Source organism: Euwallacea similis, chromosome 30, assembly GCF_039881205.1.
Source record: "Euwallacea similis isolate ESF13 chromosome 30, ESF131.1, whole genome shotgun sequence".
In the NCBI taxonomy this organism is placed as follows: Eukaryota; Metazoa; Arthropoda; class Insecta; order Coleoptera; family Curculionidae; genus Euwallacea; species Euwallacea similis.
In genome coordinates, this window is record NC_089638.1 from 272247 (window position 1) to 290742 (window position 18496).

The 18496-nt window shown below is 33.4% G+C and overlaps 1 protein-coding gene across 4 annotated transcripts in view; it reads left to right on the plus strand.

Moving 5' to 3' along the window:
- LOC136417865 (cytochrome b5 reductase 4) overlaps positions 1-18496 on the plus strand; it is a 134281-nt gene that overhangs the window by 63917 nt on the left and 51868 nt on the right. Inside the window, exon 1 of one of the 4 annotated variants that reach the window (XM_066403716.1) lies at positions 7457-7677. The exons of the other annotated variants lie outside the window; for them this stretch is intronic. Coding sequence (XP_066259813.1) covers positions 7503-7677 — 175 coding nt within the window. The 5' untranslated portion in view covers positions 7457-7502. Of the gene's footprint in view, positions 1-7456; positions 7678-18496 lie in introns of those variants that run through there. 4 annotated transcript variants of the gene reach the window in all.

An 18496-nucleotide genomic window follows, 5' to 3' on the forward strand; every position in this document is an offset into this window, starting at 1 on the left:
GTTAGCACACTTAAGATTCTCGGGCATCAAAGCTTACAAAGTAACCAAGAAATACATAAGGAGTGCGTAAAGAATCATACTTGAAACTGCTCTTTATTATGTTTTAAGATCTTAAAAAATTATCAGTTAATTTCAGAGGAAATTCCTAGGAATTAGTAATTTTTAAATAAGTATGAAAATTATCGAGAAATGCATAGAGAGAATCCGAAAACTATCCTCTATTATATGTCAAAATCTGAGAAAATCCTGTGTTAACTCACAGGACACATTTGGGAACATCGGACGGAATGAAGGGAAATGAAATGAAGAATTTATTTTAAAACGACTAGAAATATATTCTCCACATTTTAACTTTTATACAGCAAAAGTCCTTCTCTAATTAAAGTGGGGGGTGTAGGACACTAGTATGATGTCGAAAATAGGTTTCTCCTCAAAGTATACACACTCCTACGTAATTACATAATTGTCTTTGTTAAGTAACGAGGCTACTAATATGTATGGCATACCAAGTAAACAACCCCGATAGAGGATTTCTCTTGTAGTTATTTTCAATTACAGTGCTTTGTGGTGCTTTTAAACAAGCGAACCTTTGTACCGATTTCAGCTCCGCAACTCAAGGCAGAATTTTAGAAATTTAATTACATTTTCAGAAAACAAACACCGACTTTCGTTTTATTATAGAAAAATGTATACTCGATTTTAAACTCATTGTTTGTTCTTCGAATAGATGTCACGAAAATTAAGTTAAGTTTAAAGTTGGAGATTCATGCGTCCCATATCCGACGATGGTATTATAAGCAATCAGATTAAACCACGGCCCTACAATATCATATGAAGTTAAAATAATTTAACTTTTACCCTGTATGTTTTTAGCGATCATGCCGTGTCCCCAGATTATTTTTTCCTGCCTGCAATTCATTTTTACATGCCGCTTGTTTATTTTTTACGTCCCCAGATTATTTTTCACGTTAATTTATTTTATTTCTTTGATTGTACAAACTCTGAATTTGGATATGTAAAAAATAGTCACTGCGGAAAACCGATTAAACAACTGGAATGTTCCTGTTCTGTTATGCCATCTTCTTCTGGTTTGCCCAAATTTTCTGACAGTGATTGATAGATTCCCCTAAAACGTAATAAAGTTACGACAGATACTTCTTTATAAAAGTTAATTTTTGTATTCTCTTAGACCGAGACTTGGAAATGCCGACAGTATGTAAAGACGATAGTGGGCTTTAGTTGATGAATATAGAGCGAGTTGTATGTGTACTGTAAACCACACTAGAAACACAAACTTATTCCGACGCTAACGGCACTTCTAAATTACGTAAAACTACTTGAGGCAAATTGTTAGGCAACTTCATTAATAATCAAATGTATTGCACTCTCGGATAAACGTCATTAACCATCAGCGAAGTTGCAGAAGTACCTAATTAATAAGTTAACCGTTCAATTTAATTATCGGCTTTGAATTTAAGGAAATGCAAAATTTAAGATAATGTGTAAATATTATCTTAAATTCCGTCCAGAATTCACATCCAGATTTAAACCGCATTTTGCTGAAAAAATAATTTAATGCAGATGTTCCATTTACCTGAATGAAATATTGAATTGAATGAGATGTGCTGTTCAAATTTAGGTGTTCAAAAGGGTGCAATTAATTACTTTTCCGACTGCCTTTTGATAGATTAAAATGTGACTTTTCAGGGAAGAATTAAAGGCAAAGTAAATAGGGAAGTTTCAGGGTTTCATTACAGTTACGTAGGTAATTTAATAGCTTTCTACTTTCAAAAAGAGTATCGGCTTTGTTCATCAGGGAGTCTTGTCTGGAATAATTCCGGAAAAGTTAATTTCAGGATGGCGGGATATCCTGAAAAATGAATTCAAATTGAGTCTACGAATAGCTATTTTATTTCGAAGTAGGAGCCAAAGCTTTTAGTGGAGTTTAATTAAATTCCATAGCAGTTAGAAAATATTATTCCTTTAACATTTCAGAATCAGCAAAAAGGGTCGCATGTGAAACGCAACGCACAGTAATTGGAAATATTGGAGAAATATTTGCGGTGAAGATTGAGGTTATTCAGGTGGCTTAGTTCGTAACAATTTAATTTGGTCACGACGTCCTTCATTTTATATCGAAATTGGGTTTAAATATGAGGTGCACGGCAAACATTCAAAATTATCATTAAATATTTCATAAAAAATTATTAAATAAATTCTCTATACACGGATTTCTGATTAGGTTACCTGATGGATTTGCTAAAAAAGCAAACATTGAATAATACTTTTACACCAGTTCTGTAGTAATAGTTATATAAATTTAATGGAATTATAAAACATCTATTTAACTTATAAAATAGTTATGTTAAACAACCATAATAATATTATCTCTTCTCGGAAATAAATACTATTAATAGACAGAGTTGCAAAATAGTTTTATAACGATTTCTAGATGGTAGTATCTAAACAACCATTATAAAATCAAATTACTTAGAAGTTTTTAAAATGCGCCATCGGTATTACGTTTATAACAACCTTAGTCGATATTTTATAAGAATTGACGAACATTTTAATAATTGTTTAATTAAGATTTACAAGTCACAATGTATTAGACTGTGACTAAATATTCCTGGGTTTGTTTAAGCTGTATGCACTTGAATGTTATTCATATAAACGTCTTACGATTATTCTGTTGGAAGTATGCGAGTTGCCTACTTACAAAATTCAACCTCAATGAGAATGTTGATAATCGATAGCAGAATAACAGGTGACAAAAACTGAATGTTTTATAACCTATCTCTGTCTATTGAATAAGCGTCGACTAGGCCAACAGTACAGTGATGTGATGATTTAGGAGCAGAATCGAATATTATCCTGCCTTGTCAATTTTGTGTATATCTTACTGGTTGCACTAAAATCATGCACTATCGCTGTTACACTTTCTATCATGTAGGGTTATAGAAAAATAATAGTGTTTTTTTCGTTGAAATTTGTCTTCTGTCATTCAAGAATATTTCTAAGAAACTGTTTTATGAGTGATAGAAAATGAAATTTTTCTATATAAGATACTATTTACTGCCTAGGCAGTAAAATCAGAAAATTTTAACTGCACAGAGAAATAATAAAAATAAACTGAATAATGATATTCGTTGGTACCAATTCGAAAAAAAATTATATGTTTTACTTGACGAAAATCCAAATTTACTAGCTTTCTTTACAATCGCATCTATGACTTGGCTACGAATATGACTACGGTAACGAACTTGGTACCTTTTTACCTTGTGAAACAAATAACTTCAAATAACTCAATTTAATCCCTGATTCCTTCTCTCCTCCGCAACAATTTACGTCAACTTCTCTTCTCTAAAGCCTCCAGTCAACCCGTTTCAACCATACACCAACCGAGGCTTAAGCGACACCGAATCTCACGATTTGGCGAAGCCTCCTTAGAGAGTTTGTCTTATTAGTTAGATTAGAGCAAACTAATTAACCGATTATAACCTGGGGAGGTATTATTTTAAAAGTCCCGATCCCGGGCAATTTCCTACAGGTTCCCACTTTAGGCGGAAACTAAGGACTCCCGAATGGGGTTACGGAATTGCGGCATTTGCGCACGGCAAACCGTGTTGTTGTGTTCACTGTATTTCTATATTCATTCAGTCGAGCATCGAAGCTCTTCGTGGAAAATTCCTTCGCTCATCGGATTCCGGTTGAGTGAAACACGTGTGAGACGAAGAACATTATAAGAAAATTTTCAAAATTCTGGGAATGCAGATAAGTGCCACCTGAAAGATGTAAAGGTCTTTAACATAATTTTCTTATTTTATTTCGTTTTTTCAAAATTCGATATGATGATCCAGAAATAAACGGAATTACCATTCCATTTCAAATCGAAATAAGTTTTTGCCACAAAGAAATATTGAATTGGGAAGTTGTCAAAAGGAATAATGATATGTGCAGGACGAGTTTTTTAAGATGTCTCAGAAAATTACCTGAAATCTGAGAGTTAAAAGTTAATTTTCCATACATAGAAAATTTTTAGATGTTACTTATCGGAATATTTAATATTTTATTTAACGATTTTGTCATTACAGTAAAATTCTAATAATTTTTAAATCAGCAAGGAGATCAAATCGAATGAAATAACATAATACAGGTAATTTGACTTAATACAAATACTTTGAAGATTTTTGAGGCCACTTTTTAGCCATTTTTAATTTCACTACACTGAGAATTTTCTTAATGTTTGACATTTTAATGTCCAGTTATGCTGATCTTGTCGAACTAAGATACGTATAGAGGGTGCTCGTTTTTGGAGCATAGACATCTCGGTAACTATTAGAGATAGGATCGGTTAAATGAGAGCAAAGTTGTGCAATTTAATGCACATTTAGAAACTGCTATAAGGTTGGAAAAATTCCGAATACTTCTGGAGATATCCGCGATTACACATGTGAAAGTTTTGTATTGAAAATTTATTTCTACCTCTTAAATTTTACGTAAATCTTCTACTCATTCTACAAAATCCGCCATGTAAGATCATGTATTTCACACATATACGAATTGTGCGAAATCTGAAAAAATACTTAAAAATTTGCCGACAAGGTCAAATGTTTTATGTTTTTGAGAGCCAAAAAAAAATTAGTAACCCAATAAAGTAGTATCCGTAGAGCGTCCTTAAGACTCATAAAAATTAAAATTTGGAAAATATAAGGCATAATTACGTCAAAAATTGTTTGAATATACGTTTAAGATATTTACATTTGCATTAGGGAAACTGTTTAATATGTTACAGAAAACGCTTACAACCCCCTATAACCTGTAAAAAATGTAAGTTTTGTTTGCGTCCCGTTTTTTCCGAACAATGTATTTGAAATTTTGACAGAATCCGAAAGTTATATTTTTGTAAAAATTTGGAAGTTTCTCGCAATTTTCCAATGTACCCACTTGGTCTAGCTAGTTACAATTCTAGTTAATTTGCAAAAAAAGCAGTAGCATATAAAACGGTAATTTTGTCATTATACTCAATTGTCTAGATTTTTAAAGAAAAGAAAAATATACATTTTTATATTCGGTTTTTACCGGATATCTCTTGAACTACTCAGAATTTTCCGCAATTTAGGAGGTATCCTGAATCATCCATACAGCGCACATACACTATTTTCATGATTCTCCAAACTTGTGTTTAATATTTTATTATTTGAAAGTACCAAAAATGCAGTTTAATGTTGCTATCGATACACATTGTTATTAAAGTAGCGATTCAAGTGCGGAAATGCGTGGCTTGGAATTACAATTTGAATGTGACTAGAATTTCAAATAAGAAATTCTTTTTTGGATTGACTGTTTAAAAATTCATGAAGGCAAATTGTGTTCAAATTTGGAGGGTGCTTCAGCAATGTATTAAAGTCAACAGATCATTTATTACAATACCTGGGATTGTAGTAATACTGGAAGAGGGATAAGACTACGCATTCCATTAGAATTAAAGTAAAAAGAATTACTTGTGTCGTATTCATCCCAATCAGCTTATTTTCCATCAATCGCATTCACTCGCTATCGGTTAATCCGACCGAGGTCATTGTTTTCGAAAAGGCCGACTGACGCTATAATTTATGGCAAATTCGGACGCCCGTACTATTGCGCACTCATTGCGGTTATATATTTGGTTCTTGTTTTATAATATTATAACATTTTATAACATTTTAGACAGAGACAAAAAGCGTTCTGCAGCTGTATTGTCGCACTAACTGCACACTGATACAGGTGAAACTTACAGACGGGTTGAAAATGTATGGAAGAAACAATCAATTTTTGAAAAAATGCAGTCAATAACTTTTATGTAACTTAGAAGCGCGTAAATTTCTCTTTAAATCTTAAAATTTTCAAATTATTTGTGGAATATACAGTGTCGTTTCAAACAGAAAACTTTTGATGTAAATCCAATGAAATAGATTTTTTTTAAATAAGTCATACAGCATAGGTTTTTTTCCCTCAAATGAAGCCACATTACTTTTAATATTTGCCAATTTTACGTATTTTTTCGAAAGTATAGTTTAACAAAGCTTTTCTTTTTACTTGTGGCATATCATGTTACTATTTGATCGTATTCGGTATAAGGAAATTTTATTATTGTACTCATTAAACTTCTTGCAGCTATTTGAGAAAATACGAGCTGTATGTATATAAAACAACACCCGAAACCACACATTATCGTAGTAAAACTACTTTTGAAGGCAAGTTTTTATATGAAGGCATTTTTGCCTTGTTTTCTTCTCCATTAGCTAGAAACTAGAAACGAGAAATTGCCCACTGCGGAGACGTAAAAACAAATAGTAATTTATTGTCGTGCCTTGTCGCTTAGGAGATTACCTGGAAAATTCTCCATTTGTCCACACTGAAAGAGAAAAAGCTAGATTTTTATCTGGTCGATAACAATGAAAATTTAATGATTTTTCTTGAAGCTGTAGCTCTCTAATAATTAGAACACAACTTTAAAAACACGTATTTCGATAACTCCAAACTGGCTGCTTTATACAATTCCAAATCCCAATCCAAATACTTCATAACTCAATCTCCGTTCTAATCCCTTTGGCAACATTATATATGAGCTCGCAAAAATAAAAGTTTCAGAAATCGCTTTAGTCCGATTGAACCAAAATTCCATATCGATAAGAGAGTTTCTGGCTAACTCGATTTTCTCAAACTATTTCCTTTTCATTCCAGAAAGAAACTCAAGTCGGAGCGCATTACATTTTAGAACGATCCTGGATAACGAAATTTTGAAAATGCACTCCGCAGCAAAGTTAATTTGTGGAATATTCATTTATTTCTCGAATGTGGCCTGCTGGAAACATAAAACAATAAATTCAGTTATGCGAGCTGGGTTTATTGCTTTATATCATAAAAGGAAGTATACGCGTGTAAGATATACTATGAGATATGAAGTTTTTTCCATATCGCTTTGATGCCGTTAAGGAAAAGCTGCTGCTACTTTCGTGTGTGCGAATAAGAGTAAACTTTTGCAGAGATATAATGCAAATGAAAAACAGACAGTAAACATAAGATCCTCAAGAGTAATTGAAAATCTCCTGTCTTCATTTTCTATTACGCTGAATGGAAACGAATTCAAAATGAATATTTTTATACAATTAATGTATTGTTTTTGTTAATAATTTTGTAGATTTTTTTCGATATTTTTTTCTCCCTTTAACTAATTACCCTTTTTAATTTTTTATATTTTATCAAATTCTTGTGCGTAAATTAACAGAAAATTTGGAATTCTTAACAAAACAATAAAGGTCATGAAAGTCATGTAATATAAATTTTTCTTCTATATCTTGATATTTTTTAGCTATCTATGTTTCCTCTCAATTTTCATTCAAGCTCGTTACTTTTTTTCCACGGAATAAAATATAAATAGGTGGTTAAAGACCTTCGGCATTTCGTAAATTAAGAACTCTCGCATATATTTATTAGTATAATATGAATTAAAGCTCGCAATGCTGTGCAAATTCAAATTAAATCATTGCTGCTGCTGGCGATGGAGCAACAAATCTGAAGAACTGTCTGACGAAGAGAAGAAAGACACGACGAAAGGCACTGACATTTTCAACGTTGAAGATGGAGCTTCGAAGAAACATACGGTTGAAATTGAAGAAGAAGTGGATGAAGAAGGTGAGAGTCAAATAAATATTTCTTTATTAAGTTTTAGCTGTCATCCTGTCCGCAATATCTGTCCTAGAGAAGAACGCATTCTGGAAAATCCTTATTTAATAATAATTTATGTTTGTACTTGAAGCTACCTGTCAAATGAAAATAATCAAAAACGTTTGGGAGATATAGACTGAGAGAGCGAAATATATTGGGAGAACTTATGGAAATTCTTCTGCCACACGGGAATTGACGAGGGTAAACATTATAAATATATTACCTCCCTTCGTTTCAAACCAACTATAACTGTGAGAATGCGGCATATTACGATGGGAATAATAATTGTCTAAAAGACCTCCCTCTGTCTTATTATTCAGCGGGGTGAGCGAGGACAATAACTCGAACCTCCCGAGTGTTAAAGGGCCGCCTTTATGTCATAAAGATAAACAGAATTGTTTTCTTTCGCCGTTGGCTGCATTGACGTTCCCGATTTAATAAGGAGGAGGGCGATGGAAAATCCATGAGGGGGGTTTGTTCCGCGATTTAGATTAAACGGGAGGAAATTTGATTTAAAATAAATTATCCGCCGTGTTGCCTTTGATCGGTACCAAGGCCGAGCTAACGGCAAATTGCCGTGGATGTCTGGATATAGACTTCGCAAACGTTTCTAATTAAACAGAGCAACAACAACAAAAGCATGAATACGCTGTGGCTTGACTTTGACGAGATATAGTTAATCAATCTTTAGCAATGTATTCGAGGCACAAGTAATGATACATGAATAGGAACTGATGTCCTTTACAGCCCGACGCGCTCGAAGAGAATTAGTTCGGCTGGGTAGTGATTTGAAATAAAGGTCAGCGAGTCTTGGATGTAGTTACTATATTTTATTTTTAGAAATTATGAAACATAAATTGGTGTAAAGAAATCATGAACCATTGAAAATAAGTTGACCGCGCCGAACGGCTCTACCTCTAGAAAATAGTTTTTTTGTTGATTATATCAGTTTGGCACACTACGAGAAACTACGTCTAGACATGCCCGTAGTTCCTCGTCCGGTGTTTGAGGATTTGGTCTGTTTTAGTTATCGACACTGTAGGACACTTTTAACGTGTTATCTTTCCATTATTGAGGTAGATGATTCAAAACAAAAATCTGCCCTGGTATCGTGCCAATTAAGTTATTAACTTTTGTTCGTATTTCTCCTCAGTTTGCATTGAGTTTTCTGGATTTCTCATGATTTACTGTACAAACAAGCTCTGCTGGGATGAATATGTTGATAGAGGCCTGTTCAAAGCTCTTGACATTTGTTGAACTGTCCGAGGACGTCTTCACAATCCACGAAACCACGACACAGATCCTTTACCCTCGACTAAAAGATTTCGAACACGCTAAATACGTTTTCCATCCATCAATTCACGACTTGTTGGCCCAATTCATAAATACTTCATAGCATAAAAGGAGCTAAACGGCCTTTTTACCGAAATTAAATCATATACTAACGCCTCGACCCTCTTGAAGCAAAGGGCATTTTTAGGACTCCTCAGTCGGTACGTGTCAGCAATAAATTTTCATTCTAATAGTGTCAAGATGATTTATGACCCCGCTTAAAAGGACACGTAATGTATTTTCACTGTCGCCGTTATCCTCCGTAGGACATGCTGTATTGTACCCACATAAATTCGGAAATTAGCCCATGGTATTGTTTATCTCAGATGAATCCTATCAGTTTAATTTCCGTACAAATTCATATCTTTGTGGCTTCCTCGAAATCTTACAAACGTTGATAGACGACGTCAGAATCTCAAATCAAAATTAATGTTAAAGGAGGTTTGCTCAGCATAATTGCCATTAAGTAAAGTGTGTATTTTCGAATAAGAACATTGATTTTCCGTTATTGCACTGATCAACAAGGAGCGTAGGTGGAAATATATGTTTCATGCGTGTTTATATCAAAAGAAGTCGCGACGTTCTCATTTTCCACCACTTAACTTCTCCCTTAAGCAATTGATTTTTGATATCGAAGAAACGTGGGAGTGCCAATAAAGGGAAATGGAGCCTTATCGCGTGTGTTCCTGGTATCGCTTCGCTTTACCTTTCAATAGGGATTTATTTTTCAATCCAAAGCTTGTCTGAGAGTGCAATCTGGGTTAAATTACAAGTTCCAAAAGTCAGATAGCGAAGTTCTGGAATATAACAATCAAACAGATTCAGACAAATAAATTTCCAGGATTGCCATTTATGAAAACAATATGGAAAACCCATAGATTTATGTAATTAATATTATGGGGATTGGTTTTTAGTTGATGGCTCTTTGACTAATAATAAATAAAATTTCGAAACTCTCTGCCTTAATCACTCTATTTGATAAAGTGTTCTTCTTGACTCTCGCCATCGCATTCGTTACATACCGGGTGTTTTAATTATTGTGATTTCATTTCTAAGGGATGATTGATCACCTTGAAAAAAACGAATTAAATCTAAAACACCGGAACAAAAGTTGCATAATAAGAGAGGTGTGTTTTTTAATAAATTATCAACTAATAGTTTTTTTAGTTTTAATAAATAATTAATAACGAATAAAATAATTATTTCTGTAAAATATTAATTGAAAATCAAGTTTTTATGTTTATAATAAAACTTATTTTTTGGTAAATTTGAAATTCACGAAATTAAATGAATCAAAAAAAAAAAAAATAGGAAAAATTTATTACAGTGTATAAGAGTAGATATTACTTGAGCCATCTGTGTACAGTGTCAGATATAGCGTTTACATAATTGGTTATTTCTTTATGTACTTCATTTCGTAAAACCCACGTTTTCTCTTGTTGTTTTCAGTTTTTAAAATTTGGTTCGCCTGAAAATTGAAATTATGTTGATATTGGTTTGCATGGTTTGCGAAAACAGTCATATTATTTTATTTGTATTTCTGCCCATTGATTTGATTTTTTATGCATTCATTGGTTTGTGAATGGTGTGTAGCGTTTTTAATTAACGTGTTGTTCAGAGTCCAGAAGAATGCTCCATTATAGAGTGATGAGGACAGAGAGTTTTTAAATTATGAGTCTTAAAATTAAAAATGCTTTATCTGTCTACGCTTCTAGTTGATAAATTTAGATGTTAATTTTGTTATACAGGATGTAGCATTTAACTTGATACATCGCAATATTTCGAATAATAAACGCTCTACGAAAAAAATGTCTATTATGAAAGTTTAATTATTCTGCGGGGGAAATACATTGATGCTAAAATTATTGCCCCTCTGCCCCTCCTTGTGGGCAGAATGGGGGGTAACTTTGATTTCATAAACGGGATTTCCTACTTTTTATTGCAGATTCGAATTCTACGGCAAAAAACACATAGATGGCGCATTAATCATCGAAATTTAATTTTCCTTTCGCTTATGATTTACTGGAATATTTGGTGGAATCTGCTTTAAAAAAACCTTACTCTCACGCGTTGTTTGGGATAAATAAAAATAATACATTTTTATTTGTTTACATTTTTGGTTTAAACATAAAAGAAAGAAATAACTTGAAGAAACAACTAATTTTACTCAGTTAGATTTATTTCGGTATTAATATTACATCAGAATGGAGTATTTGACTATACAAGAGAAAATTGAAATGGTTTTTGTTTATGGAGAAGCTGGCAGGCGTCTTGATAATGTCGTCAATCTCTACGTTCAGCATTTTCCGGACAAAGTGCGGTCACGAACTTCTTTCGCTTGAGTTATCAAACAGTATTGTACTGAAGGGAGTATAAAACAGAAGGAAAGAACACGTGCAGCTACTGTTTGTGGAGCAGACAATTAAGTAACTGTCCTAGGCACTGTGGCTTATAATCCCCATGCATGGGGTAGTAGTAGTTAGTAGATAGTAGTATGTAGTTCCAAGTACATGGGAAATATCACTGAAGTTAGTTCAGGTTAGGTCAGTAGCTATTTCTCATATGAGCGTGTGGAAAATGCTGAGGATGCATAAGGTTCATTCTTATCATATCATTATACCAAGAGCTCCAAGAGGTAGATTTTCAAAATCAGATAACGTTTTGTCAATGGGAACGTGAACAAATACAACAATACCTCAATTTTTTTTCGTTACATATTGTTTTTCGACGAATCATCTTTCACAAATAACCGTTAATAGGCATAATATGCATTATTGGAATGTAGAAAATCCGCATTGGCTTCGACAAGTTGAGCACTACCGTTCTTGGACTGTCAACGTATGGTGTGAAATCATTGTTAGTAAACTTATCGGTCCCCACATAATTGAAGTAAACTTGAATGGTGAAATGTACCGAAACATTTTGGAAAACGAACTGCCAACATTGCTTGAAGACTTGAGCTTAGAAGTGCGGCAGAACATGTAGTTCCAGCATGATGGTTTCTCTATCGTCTTTACCATTTGGTGGTAGCACAAGAAGTGCTTAATCGTGGAATCGGTAGAACTGGTCCGGTGAACTGACCTGCTAGATCACCAGATCTTACTTCGCCACATTTCTTTTTGTGGGGTATCTTAAAGACAAAGTTTATAAACAAGTACCAACAAGACATGAGAATATGATTGTGCGTATCAGAAATGCTCGTACCGAAATTCTAGCAGACACACTTCTTGTATTCGGTCGTTCGAAATACGGATTAATAAGTGTATTGAAGCTGAAGGCCATCATTTTGAGCACTTATTTTAAAAACTAACTGTAAAAAGTATTTATTTACATTAATTTTTAAAAAATATTTCACTATATATTTCAATAAATTATAAAAGAAAGGAAAATTAAATTTCATTGATTATAGTGTCATCTATCATGAATCGAAAAAAATGTTCCACACAAATTCTACGTGTTTTTGCTGTAGAATTCGAATCTGCAATAAAAAGTAGGGGATCCCATTTAAGAAATTAAAGTTACCTTCCACTCTCCCCAGAAGGAGGGGAAGAGGGACACTAATTTTAGCATCAATGTATTTCCCTCGCAGAATAATTAAACTTTCATAATACCTATAAATTTTTTTCGTAGAGCACTTATTATTCGAAATATTGCGATATCTCAAGTAAAATATTACACCTTTTATTTATGTTCAAATTTCTCTAATAATATATATTTGAATAAGAAGTTAGAATACGTCTCTGGGTCTTTCATGTTCACGTCCTTGTCAATTGAAGTTAACACCCCTGGAACGTCGCGTGCAAGTTCAAGTAGGTTGCGAAATATAATCTTCTTAGTGCTGATGTACATGGAGTTCTGAGTTCCAACGAACTGTCGAAGGTTGTTAGAACAACTTCGGAACAAAGTTCTAAAGATGTTATGTCTGACCCGATCCTCACTATACAGACATTTAATGAACATCGACAAAAGAGATTCAAGAGTCTGATGTGTCATGTATTATTGAGAATATTGGTAGAACTGTAGCCATATAAATGTATTCTTTTTATTGGGGTTATATAGGTTATATTACAGTTATAGTTATGACTAGTTAGTTTTATGAGTTATGTAGACCTGTGGAGTTTTATTGTATCTTTGTTTTAATTCGTTCACAAATTTCCAAGGTATAGGTGTGTCAAGTTTCAACATTGGTATATTCTTATAAATCTGTCGCAATTTCGTATTAGTCCACTTTCACTTTGTCAGAAAATTTTTGCAAATTCAAACTGAAATATAATTTTAGTGAATTTTCTGCCTTGTTCGGTATGCACATTCTCTTACTTTAAAGGAAATTGTCACTTTTCTATCTTGGAATTTTACACCAATTGTTGCAAAATAGAGGAAGTAGATAAAAAAATTCACGAGAATCGTGAATTTTCTTATTAGAAGTTTTGAGTCAATTTGTTCCTTATTAGGAAACTTTCGCAAATAAAAATAAATTTTCGCGAATTCTGATTTTATAAACAGGGATCAAAGTTACCGCCCTTCGGCCAAACTAAAAAAGCGTAGATTATGTCAACTTATAGAAATCATTTGGACGATACATTTTTTGCTTTACACATTTTTGAAATGACTGAACTTAAAATTTCAATAATAATAAACAACGATCTGAGGAACCAACCTGAATCTGATCTAACTTGGACGTAACAGTATAATCCTGAAAATTCATTTTTAGAAGTTTTCGTTTTAGACTACTTTGAAAGTTACGAAAATAGGTAAGAAAGTGACTCCCTATTTTCAACACTAAAGGAAATGCAATAGAGAAATTTCTTAGAAGTTCTGATTATCTGAAATCCCTTGAAACTCCTTCAATCTGTCTAATGATCTCTGGAGAATTATTCAATATGTTCCCTCAAAGGCACCTTAGAAATCGACTTATTTTTCACGAATCGCTATGGAAATCCATAAGATCTGAAATAAAATTTCAGAAAATTTCATTGCCTTGAACACGCTAAAATTAGTTCAAGCATGTAGGATCAAAAACAACTCTATTTATTTCCCTAGCAAATATTGGAAAATTCCTTTCAAATCCTAGATGTTATGTCGGAAATTCGACGCGTTTTAGGTGAGAATCCCCGAAAGTCCCTGAAACTATCCGGTAATCTAGAGAACTGTACAGCGTATTGAACCCCACAGATTTGTTGTGGTATCAAAAGTTGATGGAAATCCCCACAATATTCTCAATGATATATTAATACGATTAATTTAATGTACCTTCGATGAATTCTAAAACCATGCAAAACCGAGTTGTAATGGATATTTCGTCTTTGTTCCCGATATTCTGAGATTCTGAGCACAATTTGGAAAGTGTCTTCAAAATAAAACGATGCATATTTCTAATGCTTCAAAACCTCAATTAAGATTCGATATGGGATTCACATGCCTCGAGCAGAACTAAAAAATTTTCCAGCGTTTCTCATACCTTTTTTTTTAACTTAAACAATGTTTGCCGATACCTATCGAACAACAAAATTCCTTTTATGTATCCATCTAAATCGAACTTTTAATACTAAAGCCTCTTAATGAATGCACATTGGCTTCGTTAACTAGAATATTGCATTTCTGGCAAAAAACAAATTATGTCAATTAACAGAGTTTATCCCATTTTATCTGTTTTTTTTTCATCGTGTTTTTTGTATTCCCGAATCGATACCTACATTGCCTTCGTCCTTTTGTTTGGGTAAATTTATTTTCGGCCTCCCGTTCATTGGAACCGAACATTATCATTTTAGGTTGAATACCCCAGAGATGAATTGACCGTTTTAATATTGTGACTCGGTGAGCTGTAATTGGCCCTGTCAATGGAGATAATTTATTCGATAAATGCTTTCAAACAAAACAACCCACTTTAGTTTAATGGGAAAGTTCTTTGCGTCAAGATCTTCTTCGTTTCTGTTATCTCTCATTAAAGTAATAGAATAATTCCGGCTTCATCGTCCAAATACCCAAAACGCAATGCCAAAACGAGAAATCCAATTAAGGCCCATCAATTTTGAATCGAGTCACAAATATTCCATTATGAACGTTTCCCGGCTTATTAAAACCCTTAATTTAAATTCCCTTGATATCGCTGAATAATGAAATTGGCCGATGCTAAGGCTGTGGTGAAATGTTTAGTTTGAGATATGGGCATTTCATTAGAAAATCTGAGGGAATTTTAGGCTCAGTTTAGTTCTTTATTGTAAAATTTGAACTGCCTTGGTATATTTGTAAAGAAAGAAAATGTTTCTGAAACCTTTGCCATATCGCTTTATATAAAGTAGGTATTTGCCCCCTTTGGAAATTTTCAGGAAACTCTGAAGTGGTGTTTTTTAGTCTAATCGACGGATATCGATTCTCTGTTCATCTGGACACTTCAGTAAAACTTCAGGGGTCATGGAAATTTAATACATTTTTAAAACGCTTCCAATCTAATTGAGATATCACAACCCCCAAGTTTGGCAAATTAAGAAAGTTTATCAACGTATTGAATGCAAGTTATTTTTTGGCAAAGTTTGAAAAAGTTTGCAAACGCGGATACTTTTGAAGTGTTTTTTCGGTCTAATCGACTCGTATGAATTCCATGTTAGCTCCAATGCTTCAATTGAGTTCCTGGAGTTGTGAAAATATGCAAAATGCAGAGGAACATTTTTTTAGATACTTACATATTTCAGAAACTAAGAGATGTTACGTCTCGACTTACAGCGCTGCGCTGTACGTTTGATGATTTTAGGGTTAGCATATGCTTCGAATCATATTATGCTGGGCAAACATAACATGCATACGATGTTAATAGAGTTATGTTATAATAATTAATAAATATTAATAAAGCCCGAAAATTATGTTTTTGTGAAGAAATTTTGGTAGGCAAACTTGAACAGAAGTCTGAGGTACTCCGGGTGCTACTACAAGGCATTCGAGCTTATGGAAAGGAAGACTTTTCCCCGTTCTACTATACCTCATGATCCTCATTTTAAATGATTATAAATAGTTATTTTATTGTTTCATGGCTTTGTGCAGTAAGTTCATGTGGGTCCGATTTCTTCATGAGATATAACGATTGTCCTCATCTACAATCAATAACGAACACGTTCCGCTGAATTCGCATTGCTTTAAAGCAACACATTTACGACATGATCCAATAAATAACATCCCTTTTATCTTTTGTTTTGATGCCTCGGTTATTGGATTAATTTCGCAGATTTGTCGGACCGAAACACGTAGAGTACATCGTTCTCGTATCTGATGGTATTGGAGAAGCCGGCTTTCTCTTCTCGAAACAATACAAAGAACGTGCTAAAATATTCTTTTTGTCTGCTATGTCTACCTCTCTTGACTCTATGATTCGGTCGGTTTATAAATAAATTATAGACCTTAACTCGTTTGCTACATGCGGCCCACGTGTCTCTTTCGAGATAGGGCATGGACCGATTTCTATTTTTTTCTGCTTGAAGTCGTTATATGATGCAGGCTCTAATTTCTGATGAGTTTATAAATTGCATCAGAGCACACTAAAAGTGATTGGCCGTTTTAGTGTAGCCAAAGAAAACGACTAATACAAAATTAGCGATTCGAACACGAATCGAAAAAAAGGGTTCAAGGAGATAATGGCCACTTGAAACCATGGTCTGAATACAACAATGGCCTATTGTGTAACTAATGTAAAAAATAGGATTTAATGGCCATTATAAAGGTGAACTCTAATGAGATAAATATCCAAAATAATATAATGTAAACAAACGATAAGATATTCGAAATCTGATCACCTTATTTTGTAGACTGGACATCATTCATATCTGTAATCAATACAGCTGTTTTTTAATTGAAATGTGCAAAGTGCACTTTCGACACGCACTTCAATACAATGTGTTTAGAATTTACCAGGAGGTGCTCTCAAAACGTGGATCACAATTTTCGCTATTAATAATTTGTTCTCACTTCGTTTCAAGCCTTTTGCCTTTTTAACCCAATTACGTCATATAAAATCAATAGAGTTTAACAAGTATTTTAATTTCGGGTAATTCAATTATTTCACTCCAATTAGCAGGGAAGGTTTTTCTCTAAAACTTTGCTTTTTGACAGAGAGTTCCGAATTTCCCAAAAGAGAACTGTCTTCTCATACAGAATTTTTAATCAACTAAATTTGATCGATAGAATAATTAATCTTCAAATTAGGGCGTCAAGGTCCTGTAATAGGGAAGTTTGTAAGGAACGTGGAAAAGTTAGTGAGAAGTCTGCAAAAGAAATGAACGTTCAAGTAGACGTAGAAAAAGGATGTTGGGCAACCAGGCAATACGTGTTTCTACTTTAGCTTTATTAGGTATATGCATGCAAAGTACTAATTTCGGGTTTACAATAGACTGAGCTGCTGCTTGTTTGTAGTCCCTCCTTTTTTTACTTCTATTGTTGATTGCAAAAATATTCTTAAATAACTGGAAAAACCGATAGAAAAAATCATTCTTTTTAATATCCCTTGAAATTCCCTATAAATTACTGCCTGATTAAAAAAAAATTATAATGTAAATTGAGATAATACCCAAAAATCTTTAAATTTTCCATGGAAAATGATATTGTTTAAGTGTTTTTATAGAATCTCTATTTTTAATGAATAGAATAATTACATCTTATTCTAAATTATGAGTCAAATAGGCTACAAAAAGGATATTATAATTTATCTCTATTGTAGCCAGATTTGTGTCTAGCGACATCCCTACACTGGATTACAACTTCTAATAATTTCAGCCGTCAAACATTATGTAAGACGTCCTATCAAATTACCAATAATTTGAAATGTCAATCATACACACATTTTTTTCTTCCCTTTTTGTCCAATCTCTCTGATCTGTGTGTGAAGTATTAAACTCCGAATAGTATTGACACGTTTTTGTTGAAATGATTTATGGGTTTCCAAGCCCGGATGAATGGGCTTCAGTCCATATTTTCATCTTCCCTCGTTATTGATCCCGAAACGACATAAAAATTTACCTCCAAGTCGATAAAAATCCTCTGGACGCCCTCTTTTCCCGGCAGCCAGATTATATTAAAAGATCATTTCTTACAGTCTGGATTGACATTTTTAACTTCTGAATGGGCCATTAAGATACTAAAAAGAATTCGTCTATCAGGCCAGTTCTGCTCTTCCGTCAAGGTTTAGTTTTTTTTTTGACCTAATATATTGGCGATTCTCAAAAGAAATCACATTGTTTTTGCCCAAATTTTGGAATAGTTGTTTTATTTAAATCGATATTTTAATCCATAACTTAAAGATTTGAATTAAAGAATGTTGTTAGAAACTTGAGACTTTTTAAAATGCGTATTTTTATGGTAAATTTTAATTTGAACCCCATTTCGATCTGAACGGCTATTGTAAACGTTAAATACTCCCTTAAGGCGTTCAGTTGGCTGACACAGCGCCGAATAAAAACATTTTCGGTCCTTT